The 12,352-nt window shown below is 58.2% G+C and overlaps 5 protein-coding genes across 5 annotated transcripts; 2 read left to right on the top strand and 3 right to left on the bottom strand.

The window, feature by feature from the left end:
• Positions 1–398: 398 nt before the first annotated feature.
• On the top strand, positions 399–975 carry C8Q71DRAFT_854106 (Rhodanese-like protein; the record flags this gene model as incomplete). The annotated part of the gene is made up of 4 exons (XM_047927008.1): positions 399–422; positions 477–682; positions 736–754; positions 808–975. 4 exons carry the CDS (start codon positions 399–401, stop codon positions 973–975), a joined length of 417 nt encoding a protein of 138 aa, XP_047783049.1.
• Positions 976–1,081: 106 nt separating this feature from the next.
• C8Q71DRAFT_738634 (uncharacterized protein) lies at positions 1,082–2,265 on the bottom strand. The gene is made up of 4 exons (XM_047922665.1): positions 1,924–2,265; positions 1,746–1,863; positions 1,562–1,622; positions 1,082–1,482 (listed from the first exon to the last, which is right to left on the bottom strand). The coding sequence occupies exons 1-4, from the start codon at positions 2,044–2,046 to the stop codon at positions 1,359–1,361; spliced, it is 426 nt and encodes a 141-aa protein (XP_047783050.1). The 5' UTR covers positions 2,047–2,265; the 3' UTR covers positions 1,082–1,358.
• A 15-nt stretch (positions 2,266–2,280) lies between these two features.
• C8Q71DRAFT_346801 (uncharacterized protein) lies at positions 2,281–3,878 on the bottom strand. Its single transcript, XM_047917971.1, has 4 exons — positions 3,659–3,878; positions 3,556–3,601; positions 3,327–3,492; positions 2,281–3,274 (listed from the first exon to the last, which is right to left on the bottom strand). The coding sequence occupies exons 3-4, from the start codon at positions 3,398–3,400 to the stop codon at positions 2,434–2,436; spliced, it is 915 nt and encodes a 304-aa protein (XP_047783051.1). The 5' UTR covers positions 3,401–3,492; positions 3,556–3,601; positions 3,659–3,878; the 3' UTR covers positions 2,281–2,433.
• Positions 3,879–8,291: 4,413 nt separating this feature from the next.
• On the top strand, positions 8,292–10,285 carry C8Q71DRAFT_738661 (aquaporin). Its single transcript, XM_047922666.1, has 6 exons — positions 8,292–8,674; positions 8,729–8,852; positions 8,912–8,945; positions 9,020–9,273; positions 9,331–9,646; positions 9,701–10,285. The coding sequence occupies exons 1-6, from the start codon at positions 8,472–8,474 to the stop codon at positions 9,847–9,849; spliced, it is 1,080 nt and encodes a 359-aa protein (XP_047783052.1). The 5' UTR covers positions 8,292–8,471; the 3' UTR covers positions 9,850–10,285.
• Positions 10,286–10,573: 288 nt separating this feature from the next.
• C8Q71DRAFT_347201 (uncharacterized protein) lies at positions 10,574–11,982 on the bottom strand. Its single transcript, XM_047917972.1, has 2 exons — positions 11,892–11,982; positions 10,574–11,827 (listed from the first exon to the last, which is right to left on the bottom strand). The coding sequence occupies exon 2, from the start codon at positions 11,811–11,813 to the stop codon at positions 10,680–10,682; it is 1,134 nt and encodes a 377-aa protein (XP_047783053.1). The 5' UTR covers positions 11,814–11,827; positions 11,892–11,982; the 3' UTR covers positions 10,574–10,679.
• Between the last annotated feature and the right edge of the window lie 370 nt (positions 11,983–12,352).

The following is a 12,352-nucleotide window of genomic DNA, read 5'->3' on the forward strand; positions in this document are numbered from 1 at the left end:
TTCTCGAGGCGTGAGATACACAGTCGATAGCCTGCACAGACGCTCGATGACGCGCGTTTTCTGGGCTGCAGCGAGTCGTCGTATTCAACTTTCTCCAGGGCGATATTGCTCGCGCGCGCCGTCCCTCCTCCTCGCTCTCAGTCTCCCACCGCCACCGACGCGCACGTCTCCCAAATGACAGCCACCGACACGCATGGCACCGCGCGGGCACTGGCAGCAAGGCTTGGGCTGCGGCAGGCTTCTCGCAGCTTCGCGCCCACTTTCCCGGACCTCGCGACCAGATATCGATGACATAAGCCCTTCAGATGCTACCACTTTCTTCACGCATCGCCCGCATCCCTGCCAGATCAAAGGCCGTTCCTCTGACCGCCCCGTCGACCAGCCTTGCCCGGACGACCATGCTCAAGTACATCTCTCCCGATGTGCGTCCTCGTTGGTGGCTGTGGCTGCGCCTTTGTGTGCTAACTCGCGGATAGGAGCTCGCTGCGTTGATGAAGAGTGACAAGGTCGTCGGCAGAGACTACTGTGTCGTCGACGTCCGCGACGACGACTGGTACGGCGGTAACATCAAGGGCTCGCAGAACTCGCCTTCGTACAAGTTCCTTGACAAAGTATCCGACCTCGTAACGCAGACGAAAGACGTCCCGACCGTCATCTTCCATTGTGCTCTTTCACAAGTCCGGTGCGTCTCCCTCTACCATACATCTTACCCTCGTTGCTCATCCCTTCGCACAGGGGTCCGAAGGCTGCCAGGGTATGCCGTCATGCCCGCGCTTCTCATGCCTCCGTGTAACACCCTCCCCACAGATCTACTCCGAGACGCGCGACCTCCTCCAAACTCAAGGCGCAGACAAGCCGCACGATGTGTTCGTCCTCCGGGGCGGCTTCCAGGACTTCCAGGCAAAATACAAAGGTGACCCCGCGCTCGTCGAAAATTGGAAGGACGAGGTCTGGGGTAGCGGGCTGCACTTTTAGTAGACACCCATTCCACCCTAGTCCGACTCCGCCCTGCTTTCTTGGTCGTGTGCTTTCCGAGCGTCGACGGCCGATCATGCGTGTATCGCTATAGTAGTATCTTCATAATATGTTGTATCATTAGAGAAACGGGTCGCATCAATACACGGGCTTGCGACGTCGACTGTGCACGGCAGCCCGCCGTCGTCAGAGGCTTAGCCTATCGGGCCGAGCACAATACAAATGTGACAACCGAACCGCCGGTCTTCCATGCTGGCGTCTTCTGAGTAAGTACCACTAGCTCCGGCTCTGGTTCCGGGGGCGAAGTACGTCTTACGGACAGGCTCCGCGAACCCGTGAGCCTACACAGTCCGAACTGCGTAGCACAGTGGCGACGGCGGAAGTCACGACTTGCTCTGCGCATTTGAGGGAGCATCGTCTTGCTGCTTGGCGAACCGCCGCGGGAGCTGCTCGACGACCTGCTGGACCCGCCTCTTCTCCTCGTCTCGCGACCGCCTGCATATCGTCCTAACAAGCCCAACACGACCTACGCGTCAGTCTGCCTCCCAGCAGGATCCGAGACGCAGGAATAGAACGGGAGACGCACCATGACCCGAGTGTGACCGCGACGAACGTCCCCACCGCCCAGTTCGACGCGACGAACGCACCTAGCACGCACAGCACACAAGCCAATGTCAGCCTTCCACTCACAGGCCCCACCCCGCGCACTGCCCGGGCGGCAAAGGCAGGAAGGAAGGGGAGAGGGGGGAGGGGAGAGAAAGACGACGCACTCGCACTGAGCCCGCGGATGACGCCGACGCCCGCACCGCTCGCGATCCCGCTCAGAAGGCTGCTCCGCGCACACGGAATCTCCCCGACCTTCTGGAGGTCATCGAAGAAAGAGATTCTCTGCCTTGGCCGTGGCCCGCGTCAGCGTCCCTCTAACCCGTAACTTCACGGCGGGCGCACCTTCACGGCTTCCCTGAAGTCGGTCCAGTAGTCCCCCGTCGTGTCCGTCTCGAAGATAACCTTCTTTGGAGAGGAGGAGGGTGCTGGGGGTGCTGAGGAAGGTTGGGAGTCGGAGTCGGGCATGGTATTGGGACCTCGAATGGGAGGGTAGAGTGAGTGACGTTTCAGCCACCGTCGAAGCTCTGAATCCGGATGAAAGGCGCATGTGACGGTAACGCGTTCGTCAATCGGGTGTCACGCCCAGATCCAGATCTTAGCTCGTCCGCCACATGGACGAAAGCACTAAATTTAGCAGGCTTCGACTGTCCTGCATTCAAGCTGCTCATCTCGTCCCCTATGGACGTACACAGTGTGACATTCTCAATCTCGTTGATATTTTGCACTCTCCAACGCCAATGAGAACAAGCACAGCGAGCAAGCATCGCATCAAGTTCACATTAACTTGCACGACAACAGTGAAGCCAGCGCAACGGCCCTACATACACTTGCACAACGTTACGCACTAGCAGATCAGTCAAGCTCGTCATAGTAATCCATGCGCTCCCTCAGCTCGTCGATGAACTCCCGCTTCGGGTGCACGCCCTGCATCGGGTGCTGCGCGCTGGAGGAGTGGCCCTCCTGGTGGGCTTCAGGGCTGCCCTGGGGAAACACGCCCAGCTCCTTGCGGTCCGCCGCGGTCGGCTCGTTCGCCTGCGACGGGTGGTGCGCGTGGTGGTGGTGAGGGTGAGGGTGGGGTTGCTCGTCCTCGCGCGCCCAGAACTCGTCGTCGAACTCGCGGGCGAACAGCTCGTCGTCGTACTCACGCGCGAGCAGCTCGTCTTCGTACTCCCTAGCGTACAGGTCCTCGTCGAAGTCGCGCGCGTAAAGATCCTCCTCAAAGTCACGCGTGTAGAGGTCCTCCTCAAAGTCGCGTGCGAACAAGTTGCTCTCCTCGTCGACCGAGCGCTCCTCGACAGCCGCAGCGTCGTCCACGCCGCGGTTGAAGAGGTTCATGAACTCGCCCATCAGCCCCGTGAAGTGCAGCTTCGGCTTCCACGTCGAAGTTGAGTTGGAAGCGCCGGGCGAGTGCGCCGGGGCGGCCGCGGACAAGGTCGAAGCGGGCGCGGACGCGGACGGGGTCTTGGCGGGGTCCGCGCCGCCATCTTTGGAGTTCGTCGAGGGTGTGGGGGAAGGGGAGGATCCTGGCGCGGGCTCAGCGGCCGGGGCAGCGCCAGAGGCGTCGCTTGCAGGCGCTCCGGCCTCGGGGGCCTCGGCTCCGGCGGCTTCGTCGCGCACGTAGTAATCTTCGAGGTAATCGCGTTCGTACATCTCGGGATACTCCTCACGGGCCATCAAGGAATCGTAGTCGCCACTAGAGCGGAGTTAAGGGTCAGGGAATTTTCAGAAAGAAGAGGGCTACGCACCGGATGGGCGCGGCAAACGCAGGAGCTGCGGAAGCAGCGACGAGCACAACGGGGATAAGTGTGGATGCACGCATTGTGAGCGGTGTTAGTGTAGTAAGGTGGTGAGGTCGTTAGGTTGCGATGATCGTGAGTCGTTAGGAATGGAACAAGATGCGAATGAACGAGGCTACATCCATAACACAAGTCCTCCGTCAGCGCTGCATCCATTGCGAGGGACATGAGCACTCACCAGCCAGTACCTCGGTTGAGCTCAGAAGTGGAAGAGTGAGAGAGAGCTGGGGAACGCTGATGCACAAGCCAGTGTCTTATAGTATAACTTGCACGGCACCCACCATCATGATGGCGGTGCCGACGGCTGTGCCGGATCACTGCATTTGTCGTTGAGGTCGCTGCGTTTCATCATCCCGACGCCGTCGTACATGGCGTCTGCTGCCGCATTGCTGCAAAGCATGCTCACACCACCGAGCGGACGCAAAGCTATCGAAGAGGCGGGATATTACCCATTCTGGCGGCGAAGAACCCAACGTGCGTGAGGCGCCCAAGTCAAAAGCATTGAGCGCTTCAGCGCCGATCAACGCCATCTCCGGGCGCCTAACGGCGACGCTGGATGTTCGCTCCGAGTCCGTCGACGTCCTACTCGCGTTCCGTAAAACGACTGTCAACGGCGATCAGTATGTAAATCGCAGACACACAGTCAACTCAGGGATCTTTCAAGATGTCAAGTACGCGTAGAGATGACACATTACGTCGATTCCTCACCGCCAGCAGGTGGTACTTCATGTACTATGATCGGCCTGAGGGGAAGAGAGAAGGACAGGCACGCTCACCTCATCTGAGTTGGATGAAGGCGGCACCCTCTGACGAATGAGCTATGCAGGCTTCTTCGAGTCACCCGGCCGCAATTGGCAGCGGTAGCGATCCGCCATTCTGTGTATGGTTCCTCGAGAGGGTCTCGGATAATAATACAAAAAGGGCGTCCGACGTGGCACAGTTCATGGTGTAGCATGAGAGTCCGGAAGCGGAGGGGTAGGAAGTTGACATGAATACCGAGTTGAGTCGTCCGACACCATACGTGTTCTGCCGAAGTATGCTTAAAGCACTTGCATGAGTGGTTGGCGCAGACAGCACGAAACGAGATATATGGGGAGGCCATTCGAACATATGGGCCCCATACTAGAAGGGCCCATCTGCAACGAGCACCGACAAGACCAGGACAAGACCGAAAACTTACCGGGTTTTATTGGGCCGTGCCAACGTGTAAGTATCTTGTCCTGGAGCTTTCAATGGTCGACACCAAACGCGCTGTTGGAAACAGCCATCGTCGGAGATTGAGGGGGAGGTGGGACTTCCAGTCGAATGAGAGACGGCAAACCGGCGAAGACGTGCGCGCGGCATATGTCGCTGGTAGTTACGGTTCTCGGCAGTCGAATTAATCTGGCTCGCGATGAAGCGAGCAACCTCCCGCAGTGCATGGAGGGTACGCTATCCTGGACGCATCCGCCGGGGTGGTTGTGAACACTGGCAGTGGTAAGATGGCGCTTATGGCGCTGTGTGTCAGCTTTCGTTAGCGCAGAGGCGAGAATGATTGTGAGGCGATAACAGCGAACCATAGATAGACGTCGAACACTAACGCAGGCATCCCACTGTCTCTAATTGCTGAGCGTGAAGGGGGATGGAGGGGGGAGTGGAGGGAGGCCACACTCCGGCGGGCCCTGGGCGTGCGGCGCATTGAAGAGTGTACGGCGAGCACATTAATCAGCTTCGGGCCTCCGAGCAACGCGCCGCCAACTTCGCATGACGCCATGTGCAGCTGAAGACAATCCGCATAAATATAATCAGCCGTATGATGCAGCTATCACTAGTAGTACCGCACCACCCGGTCAGACCGGGCGACACGATTCTGCATACCTTCACCAAACTGTCCACCTCCGCTCAGCGCTCGAACAAACCGAATCAACGTGGTCACATACCGCTCGAGATGATGTCTCGTATATGAGTCGCAGTAACCTTAAAGAGCGGCGATCCGCCCTCGACGGCGTAGGCGAGTTATCATTAGTTTCGGACTGTGCGACGGCTCGCGGCTTCTACGCACCGGCAGCGCGAGATGCGATCTTGTTGCCATCGGGAGCATTGGCGGATCATCGGGTGCTCTTGGGTGTTCAATAATGCTCGGTGTCAACGCGGGAGTCGGAAGCTTTTATTTACTTGGACCTGGAGACGTCTGATGCAGGCGCGGTATCGACGAAATGGTGAAAGATGGAGGGGCGTTGTTACTGCCGAGGAGAGGCGATTGTAGGCGGAAGCTGCGAGCGGGCGGCGGGTGCACTTACCGGCGGGACCGTGTTTGCTAAAGGCTCTGCGGTCGCATCATATCTGCGAGCCGCAAGTGAGACTTACAATTGCAACCGGAAACGTGTCTTGTTGATCACCTCTCAGACTGACAGAGCTGGGTCTCCCAGCGTGCATTGGCAGTCATACAAAAATCGCCACGTCAGAGTTAGCGGGACAAGCTGACGACGGTTAGTAACGATTCGATCTCGGCTTCCCGAGAGTACAATCTAAATGCTAGACTCTGATGCAACTGTGATGAATATATTTGATGGAGGTTCTGTGGTGGGCCGGACGCCAGGAACATCCGAGGCAAGTAGATCTCGCGTACCTCGCAAAGGTTGAGAACGTATCGAACGATCGGATCGTGAGCGAGATGAGGGTGTTCACTGTTCGGCGGTCGGTTGGAAGGCCCGGGCGGGTTGTCGGTCAGTCTAATTTTGGCTAGTCGACATGCGGCACAATATCTGGTGCATATGCGACTCGGATGAAGTACATACGGGCGAGGCGTGATTCGCAGTTCCAAGTTGACAGTGGGCGAAGGACGGCGATAGAAGGTGTGAGGCATCGAAGGACAGGACAAAATTAGCACTCTAGCTCTGCGTTACGGCGAACTTGCTCGAGACATGGCATTAATGCGGCGCATGTTCCTCGAACCTCGCCCCAATCTAGATGTGAATTTGAATGCGGCGGATCATTGACGTCTTCGTTCTATTATTGAGCACTTACAGAAGACCACTTTTTATCCGCTCTCGAGTGCAAGCTCCGTCCGTGTGGGTGAGGTTGACGTCGAGCGATACGCAAGACCGCGTCCATGGACGGTGGAGGTGGTGGCGAGGAGGGCCCACCAAGGGCGTACGCGGACGACCTAGAATGTCAGGACTTGCCGCATTCGGATATAGAGGCGCTAAACCCAAAATGATCGGAGGGCAGGAGCAGTTCCTGGGTGGCGTGGGAACCCTCGGGGCCTGCCTGGATGCTTCGGCTTTCGGGCGCTTGCTGGTCAGTGCCCGCGTCGACCGCGTTCTCGTCAGCTCACTCTTCCGTCGGACACCCTCCGCGCCTCCCCCCGCCGGCATGACCCCCCCAATATGTCCCCCCGCTGCCCACCTGCCCTCTGCGTGGTACGGAGAACATCGGGGAGTGATTGCGCTAGTCTGCGAGCGCGAGCCGATTTTCTAGAGGTCGAAAGGGGCAGGAGAGCAACGTTTAGCCGGAAAGCTCAACGGAGTGCGATGGACCGCTCCCAAGTTCCAACGCGCCCCAGGGGTCGCCGACGCACACGTCGGCACCGGAATCGGCAGCGGTTGCCTACATAGCATGCGTGTGCCGGTGGTCGGGCTCCGAGCCCCAACGGGGCGCACTGCAGTGCCTGATCGCGCTCTGGTCGGTTCGTAACATCCGGATGTCTGCCTCGGTGACGCTAAGTCCGCCCGGTCGGGTGCTAAAGCCAGAAAGAACAGCGCAGAACGTCGGGCCAGCTGCGTCGTAGGTCCGTGCCGTCGGTTTGCATCGCTTTGCATCTGCTCCCCTCATGCTCTCGGCCCAGAGGTCGGGCACACACGCAGACGTGTTTACGAGCAGTTGACTGTCCGGCTTCTGCATATCCGACGGTTGTTTAGCTCGCTATGGCGGGATTGGTCATGTCCCGACCTTCCGACCTATTGATGCGTTCAGGTGGGACCTCGTTAGCGTATCCCTTCAAAACGACGGTACTGTAAGTCTTGATCATGAGTCTTTCATTAGTCTGCAGGTGACCATGGCGCCCCGCGGGGTAGCCCATGTCCCCACAGCCGGCTCCATTTTTGCACAGCCTGCTCAGGGGCTCGAGGTCGCTCCAGTCGCGCTGCAGGGACTGCAGACGTACCCATGGACTCAGAGAGGAGGCGCAGGATGTCGATGAACGGGCGAGACATTATGCGGAGCGGTTCATTTTGGGTTCATTTACGGCCGACGAACCCGCCCATATGGTGCCGATCAGCAGGCGGATCGAGGCCAGGGCGCATCATGGTCGTAAATGGTCAGGCTGCGCCCACCGTGCCTCCCGCGCCTCTTGCAGATTCACGATCGCGCAAAGGCGGTCTGGTGTCGTATTGGCTGCGTTGGAAGGAGCCTACGGGCTTCGGGAAGCGAGACGGGGCTGGAACGTGCCAGCGTGCACTGTTGCCCTTGCGGCTCGCGTTGCGGTGGGCCCCATGACCGAGCCGAACTCTACCGACTTACCGCGAATTTATGTCACTTCTAGTCAGACGGCTGGTCTGCGATGTCACCGCGCTTCTGATGAGGTCTGAGCAGGTGCATGTGTATCCAGCGATATGAGTCGAGGACGCATTGCGCGATAAGCAGGGCTGGAGATTTGCAATGTCCCCGCTCTGGGGGCGGGGTGATAGGCGGGGGAGGGCTCGGACCTGCTCGGACGGGGCACGGTAGCAGCGCAAGTGTGGCCCTCAAGCGGCAACGATCGAAGCAGAAACCACAACGGGTGATGGACTGAACCCGAAGATCTCCACTACGCCCAGTCGATCAGGTCGTCCTCCTGAACGTTTAATCATGGGGCCTGCCGCCAGACGCCCGGCTTCTATCTGAAATCAAGTGCGCCCCCCCCTCCCCATATATGACGGGCCAGCTCAGTCGCTGTGGAGCCAGCCGACGCAGTCTCCCCCGGGGCACTGTTCATAACCGGCACGGTTTCGCCTTTGACCGCCCACTTTCCTTTCCTCTTGTACGATTACTGCTCTCCCCCGAGTCTAGCTCCGTTCTCGCTCCATCTCAGTCCCTCGTCCCCATTCTTCTCTCACCCTTCGCCGACTCTACGTGATGTCTAAAGAAAGCGATTTCCAGGCCATCGAGGTCGAGCCCAGCCCGACGCAACGCCATGGCTATAACGGCTCGCACAAGGGTTCCGCTCAGCACGTCGAACACCACAAGTCCATGTCCGATACCGTGTCTGGCTCTACCGTCGACGACGACGAGCTGCTTCTTCACTACACCCGATACCCCAACCGATGGTCCAAGATTCGGTGAGGACACCAGACCACATTCACCGCGCGTTGCGACTTACAGACTCCGTGCAGAGAGGTTCTCCGCGAACCCATGGCCGAATTCTTCGGCGTCATGATTCTCGTTATTTTCGGAGCCGGCGTCGACTGCCAGGTCACGCTCTCTGGCAACACCGACGTAGCGTCGTCGCAGAAAGGAGTACGTCCCCGCTGCCGCCGCCCTTGCCGCCGTATCTGACTGCGACCCCCGCACCACAGAGCTACCTCTCCATCAGTTTCGGCTGGGCTGTCGGTGCGTCACTCTCCCCGGTTCCGGCCCGAGCTCCGACCGGACCCGACTGACCCCTGTGCTCCTCTCCGCTGCAGGTACCGCCCTCGGCGTGTGGTTCTCCGGAGGAGTGTCCGGCGGGCACATCAATCCTGCCGTGACACTCGCAATGGCGACATTCCGCGACTTCCCCTGGCGCAAAGTGCCCGGGTACATTTTCGCCCAGGTTATGGGTGGGGTGTGCGGCGGCGGCATCGTCTATGCCAACTACTTCCATGCCATCGACATCTTCGAGGGCGGCAGGGGCATCCGGACGGTCCCCGGCACTGCAGGCCTGTTCTCCACGTATGCGGTGAGCGCGTCGGCAAATTAAACAACTGTGACCAATTACTGATATTTATCTCCACAGCTGGACTACATGACATCTGTCTCGTGTTTCTTCGACGAGATTGTCGGCACGGCCGTCTTGTTGTTGGTCGTCTGTGCGTTCACCGACAATAACAACGGTCCCCCGCCTCCCGGTCTCGTCCCCCTCGCTCTCTTCATCACTATCCTCGGTATTGGTGCTGCCCTTGGCATGCAGACAGGCTATGCGATCAACCCCGCGCGTGATCTTGGCCCCCGTCTGTTCACCGCCATGGCTGGCTACGGCAAGGAGGTCTTCACCTACCGCAACCAATACTGGCTCTGGTGCCCTGTCATCGCCCCCATTCTTGGTGCTCTCAGTACGTGTTGGACGCTGCTCACGATTGATGTGCGTGCTGACATTTGCTTTGCAGTCGGCACGTTCCTCTACGACGCTTTCATCTTCAAAGGCGCTGAATCAATCCTCAATAAACCCAATGCGACTGCCCGCGCACATCATGAGCGCGCACGCAACTCTGAACGGCAAAAGCCCATCGCGGGCGCGGGCCCCGACATGTGCTAGTTAGTGGTCATGTCCTGGTCCCCCCTCCTTTTCCTCCTCTCTCCCGGCGCGCCGCCTGCGCAAGATAGCTTGCCCAGGCGGACGTTGCCCTCCATACCTCCCGCGAGCCGTGTACGATGTTTCCGAACGTGACGACTTCTCTACGATTACGTTCCCCCTTGGGTATTGGGTAGTGTATCAGCATCATTCTTTGGGTTCTCTGTGTGCGCGCGCGAGCCCCCTCGCCTCTCTGTTGTGTCTGGGCATTTGTGCTTCGAGATGGACTCCCAAATACATTCCCTCCTTTGCTATGCGCGCGGCGTCGCGAGTGCGTGGCGGTGTCTCAGAAGAGGCAGACGAGAGGGCGCGTTGTGCTGCTCAATGTCGAATGAGAATTGTTGTATCTGTACCTGTATTATAGAGCGAATTGTGAATATACTCCCCTCATAACGACATCCATGTGGCGCTGTGCACGTATGCTTGGCATCCGGGAGGTTGATCTGCTTGCAATCAATAGCGAGAACCGCAAGCACATTGAACTGACAAACAATTCGGTGTTGAAACCCCTGATAAGATCGGGTCGTTGTGCAGCGACACAACAAACGAAGAACGTCAAGACGATGAATGAATACATGGCCATTGGCGTAGCCTACTTGTACGATCGCACTCTGGCCCCCTTCAGGACAGTCGTATCCGAACGCCACTTGAAGACTGGAGCAAAGGGCCGCAGGACACAAGACTCGCCCTTCATCTCTGAATCTCGTAAGTACGGCCGGTCTAAGTATCTAGAGCAGGGTCTCAGTACATTGGCAAGGGACCATAGTCAAGTACATAGTCATGGAGTAGTAGTACTACTGAGCGTCATTCCGTTCGTCAAGTAAAGCGACATCCCAAACCTCATCCTTGCCTCCAGGCCAAAGATCCCACGTAAAGCGCAGACGCTCGCGATGAGCGTAGAGACCGGGGAACCGTTGCTGAAAGGCGCGCTCCAGGGTACATCGCACACTATTGGCCGTCAAGGACGAGAAGCTGTTCCATTGGTGAAATGCAACGGTGAGATTGGGCAGACCATCCAGGACTCGGGAGAGTTCGCGGCCAAGAGACTCCCCAGGATCATCCCAGGGGTTGGGCAACGTGTGTCCAGGAGCTGGGTGGATGCTAGGGATTCGGAGAGCGACATGCTTCAGAGAGGTGTGCCCAGCACCGATTCCTGCCAGCGCCGCGGCCAACTGATCACCCCACCCGGGACGGTAGGTAGCACAGAACAGGGTGGCGACTTCCATGTCCGTGAGGCGTGTGTTATGTGAGAAGTCGAAGACGCCGAGTAGGACATGTACAGGAACCAATTGTATGTCGAGCTTCAAAGACTCCAGAGCGGTGCCTGCCGCGCGTAGGATGATCGGGATGGCGTGTATGAGTGATTGACCATTGGACTCGAGACGACGTAGGTGCGGCAGCGAGAGCGGTGTTCGCGATAAGCCAACGGCGTGGTCTCCCAAGTCGTTCAAGTAAGTGGCATAATGCCCTACCACAAGAGTTGAAAGGCGAGGACAGCCAGTCAACAACTGCACAAATGACGACACCGTCAAGGCCTCGTGGCGCAAAGTCAGGCTCGTTAAGTTCGGCAGCCACGGTACGTCAGGCAGATAATGCACGGAGGGGTCGCGTGACCCCAAGAAGGGATCGTCGTCTGTTTCCCTCATTACCAACGTATCCAACTGCGTGAACGTCGCCAACCACGCGAGCCTGTCCGCCTGAATAGTGACATGCAGCAGGCGGACCAGAGGGACAATATCCGGAGTTCCACGAAGAAGCGATTGAAGTCTGGACAGAACTCCGGCATTGACCGCGGATACCGTACGCCAGAAAAGCATCCGAGTAGTGGGTCGCCATGCTCGACATGTCAGGCTACAAGCCTTCAATGCCGGACGGTCATTGCCTAGATAATGCATGATGGCGTCCCACAGTTCCTGTGGCAGCGGCATAGGGCTCAGGACATCTAGGATGGATCGCAAGCATCGTGAGTCATGCAGACTGGTCCTGCCGTCAACAGTTTGACTTACCGTAGCTATAACCCTTTGGGTGTGCGGCCTCACGTTCTGTGGGTTCGGAGGAATATCTACAGCGAGAAGTTCTAACGGTGAACCATCGCGAAAGCGAACGTATGCTCACGTTTGATAAATCTGTGGCTTTATTCGACGTGAGGTATACCGCGACCTCAACTTCAAGTTACGGTGGAACGTACCATGATCAGTGGGTCTACTTCACCACCAAGCCTGCAACGTCTGAGCCATGAGAGACAAGCGAACTGTAGGTTATCCAAATATTTCGATACGGCGCTGGCTTACTCACGCGTACAAGTCAAGATGAAACTTGCACAGCACCGGCGGCGGAGGAGGAGGAGGAGGAGGAGGAGGAGGAGGAGGGGATCCAAGTGGTACGGATGGCTGTGGCAGTGCTGTGGCAGCCGTCCGGTCCGTTGCATGCGGTGGTCGAGCGCTTATGCCCGTTGGCACTCAATGAC

Source organism: Rhodofomes roseus, assembly GCF_022264815.1.
Source record: "Rhodofomes roseus strain CIRM-BRFM 1785 chromosome Unknown C8Q71scaffold_3, whole genome shotgun sequence".
Classification (NCBI taxonomy): Eukaryota; Fungi; Basidiomycota; class Agaricomycetes; order Polyporales; family Fomitopsidaceae; genus Rhodofomes; species Rhodofomes roseus.

What these genes read in the sequence shown, in the direction of transcription:
- C8Q71DRAFT_347201 (XM_047917972.1), bottom strand. Translation starts at nt 11,813, where the DNA reads ATGCCGCTGCCACAGGAACTGTGGGACGCCATCATGCATTATCTAGGC.
- C8Q71DRAFT_738661 (XM_047922666.1), top strand. Translation starts at nt 8,472, where the DNA reads ATGTCTAAAGAAAGCGATTTCCAGGCCATCGAGGTCGAGCCCAGCCCG. An exon ending in AACCGATGGTCCAAGATTCG is followed by an intron (nt 8,675 to 8,728) that starts GTGAGGACACCA and finishes GACTCCGTGCAG; the next exon opens with AGAGGTTCTCCGCGAACCCA. An exon ending in TAGCGTCGTCGCAGAAAGGA is followed by an intron (nt 8,853 to 8,911) that starts GTACGTCCCCGC and finishes CCCGCACCACAG; the next exon opens with AGCTACCTCTCCATCAGTTT.
- C8Q71DRAFT_346801 (XM_047917971.1), bottom strand. Translation starts at nt 3,400, where the DNA reads ATGCGTGCATCCACACTTATCCCCGTTGTGCTCGTCGCTGCTTCCGCA. An exon ending in GCGTTTGCCGCGCCCATCCG is followed by an intron (nt 3,275 to 3,326) that starts GTGCGTAGCCCT and finishes ACTCCGCTCTAG; the next exon opens with TGGCGACTACGATTCCTTGA.
- C8Q71DRAFT_738634 (XM_047922665.1), bottom strand. Translation starts at nt 2,046, where the DNA reads ATGCCCGACTCCGACTCCCAACCTTCCTCAGCACCCCCAGCACCCTCC. An exon ending in ACTTCAGGGAAGCCGTGAAG is followed by an intron (nt 1,864 to 1,923) that starts GTGCGCCCGCCG and finishes CGGCCAAGGCAG; the next exon opens with AGAATCTCTTTCTTCGATGA. An exon ending in GCGGTCACACTCGGGTCATG is followed by an intron (nt 1,483 to 1,561) that starts GTGCGTCTCCCG and finishes TGGGCTTGTTAG; the next exon opens with GACGATATGCAGGCGGTCGC.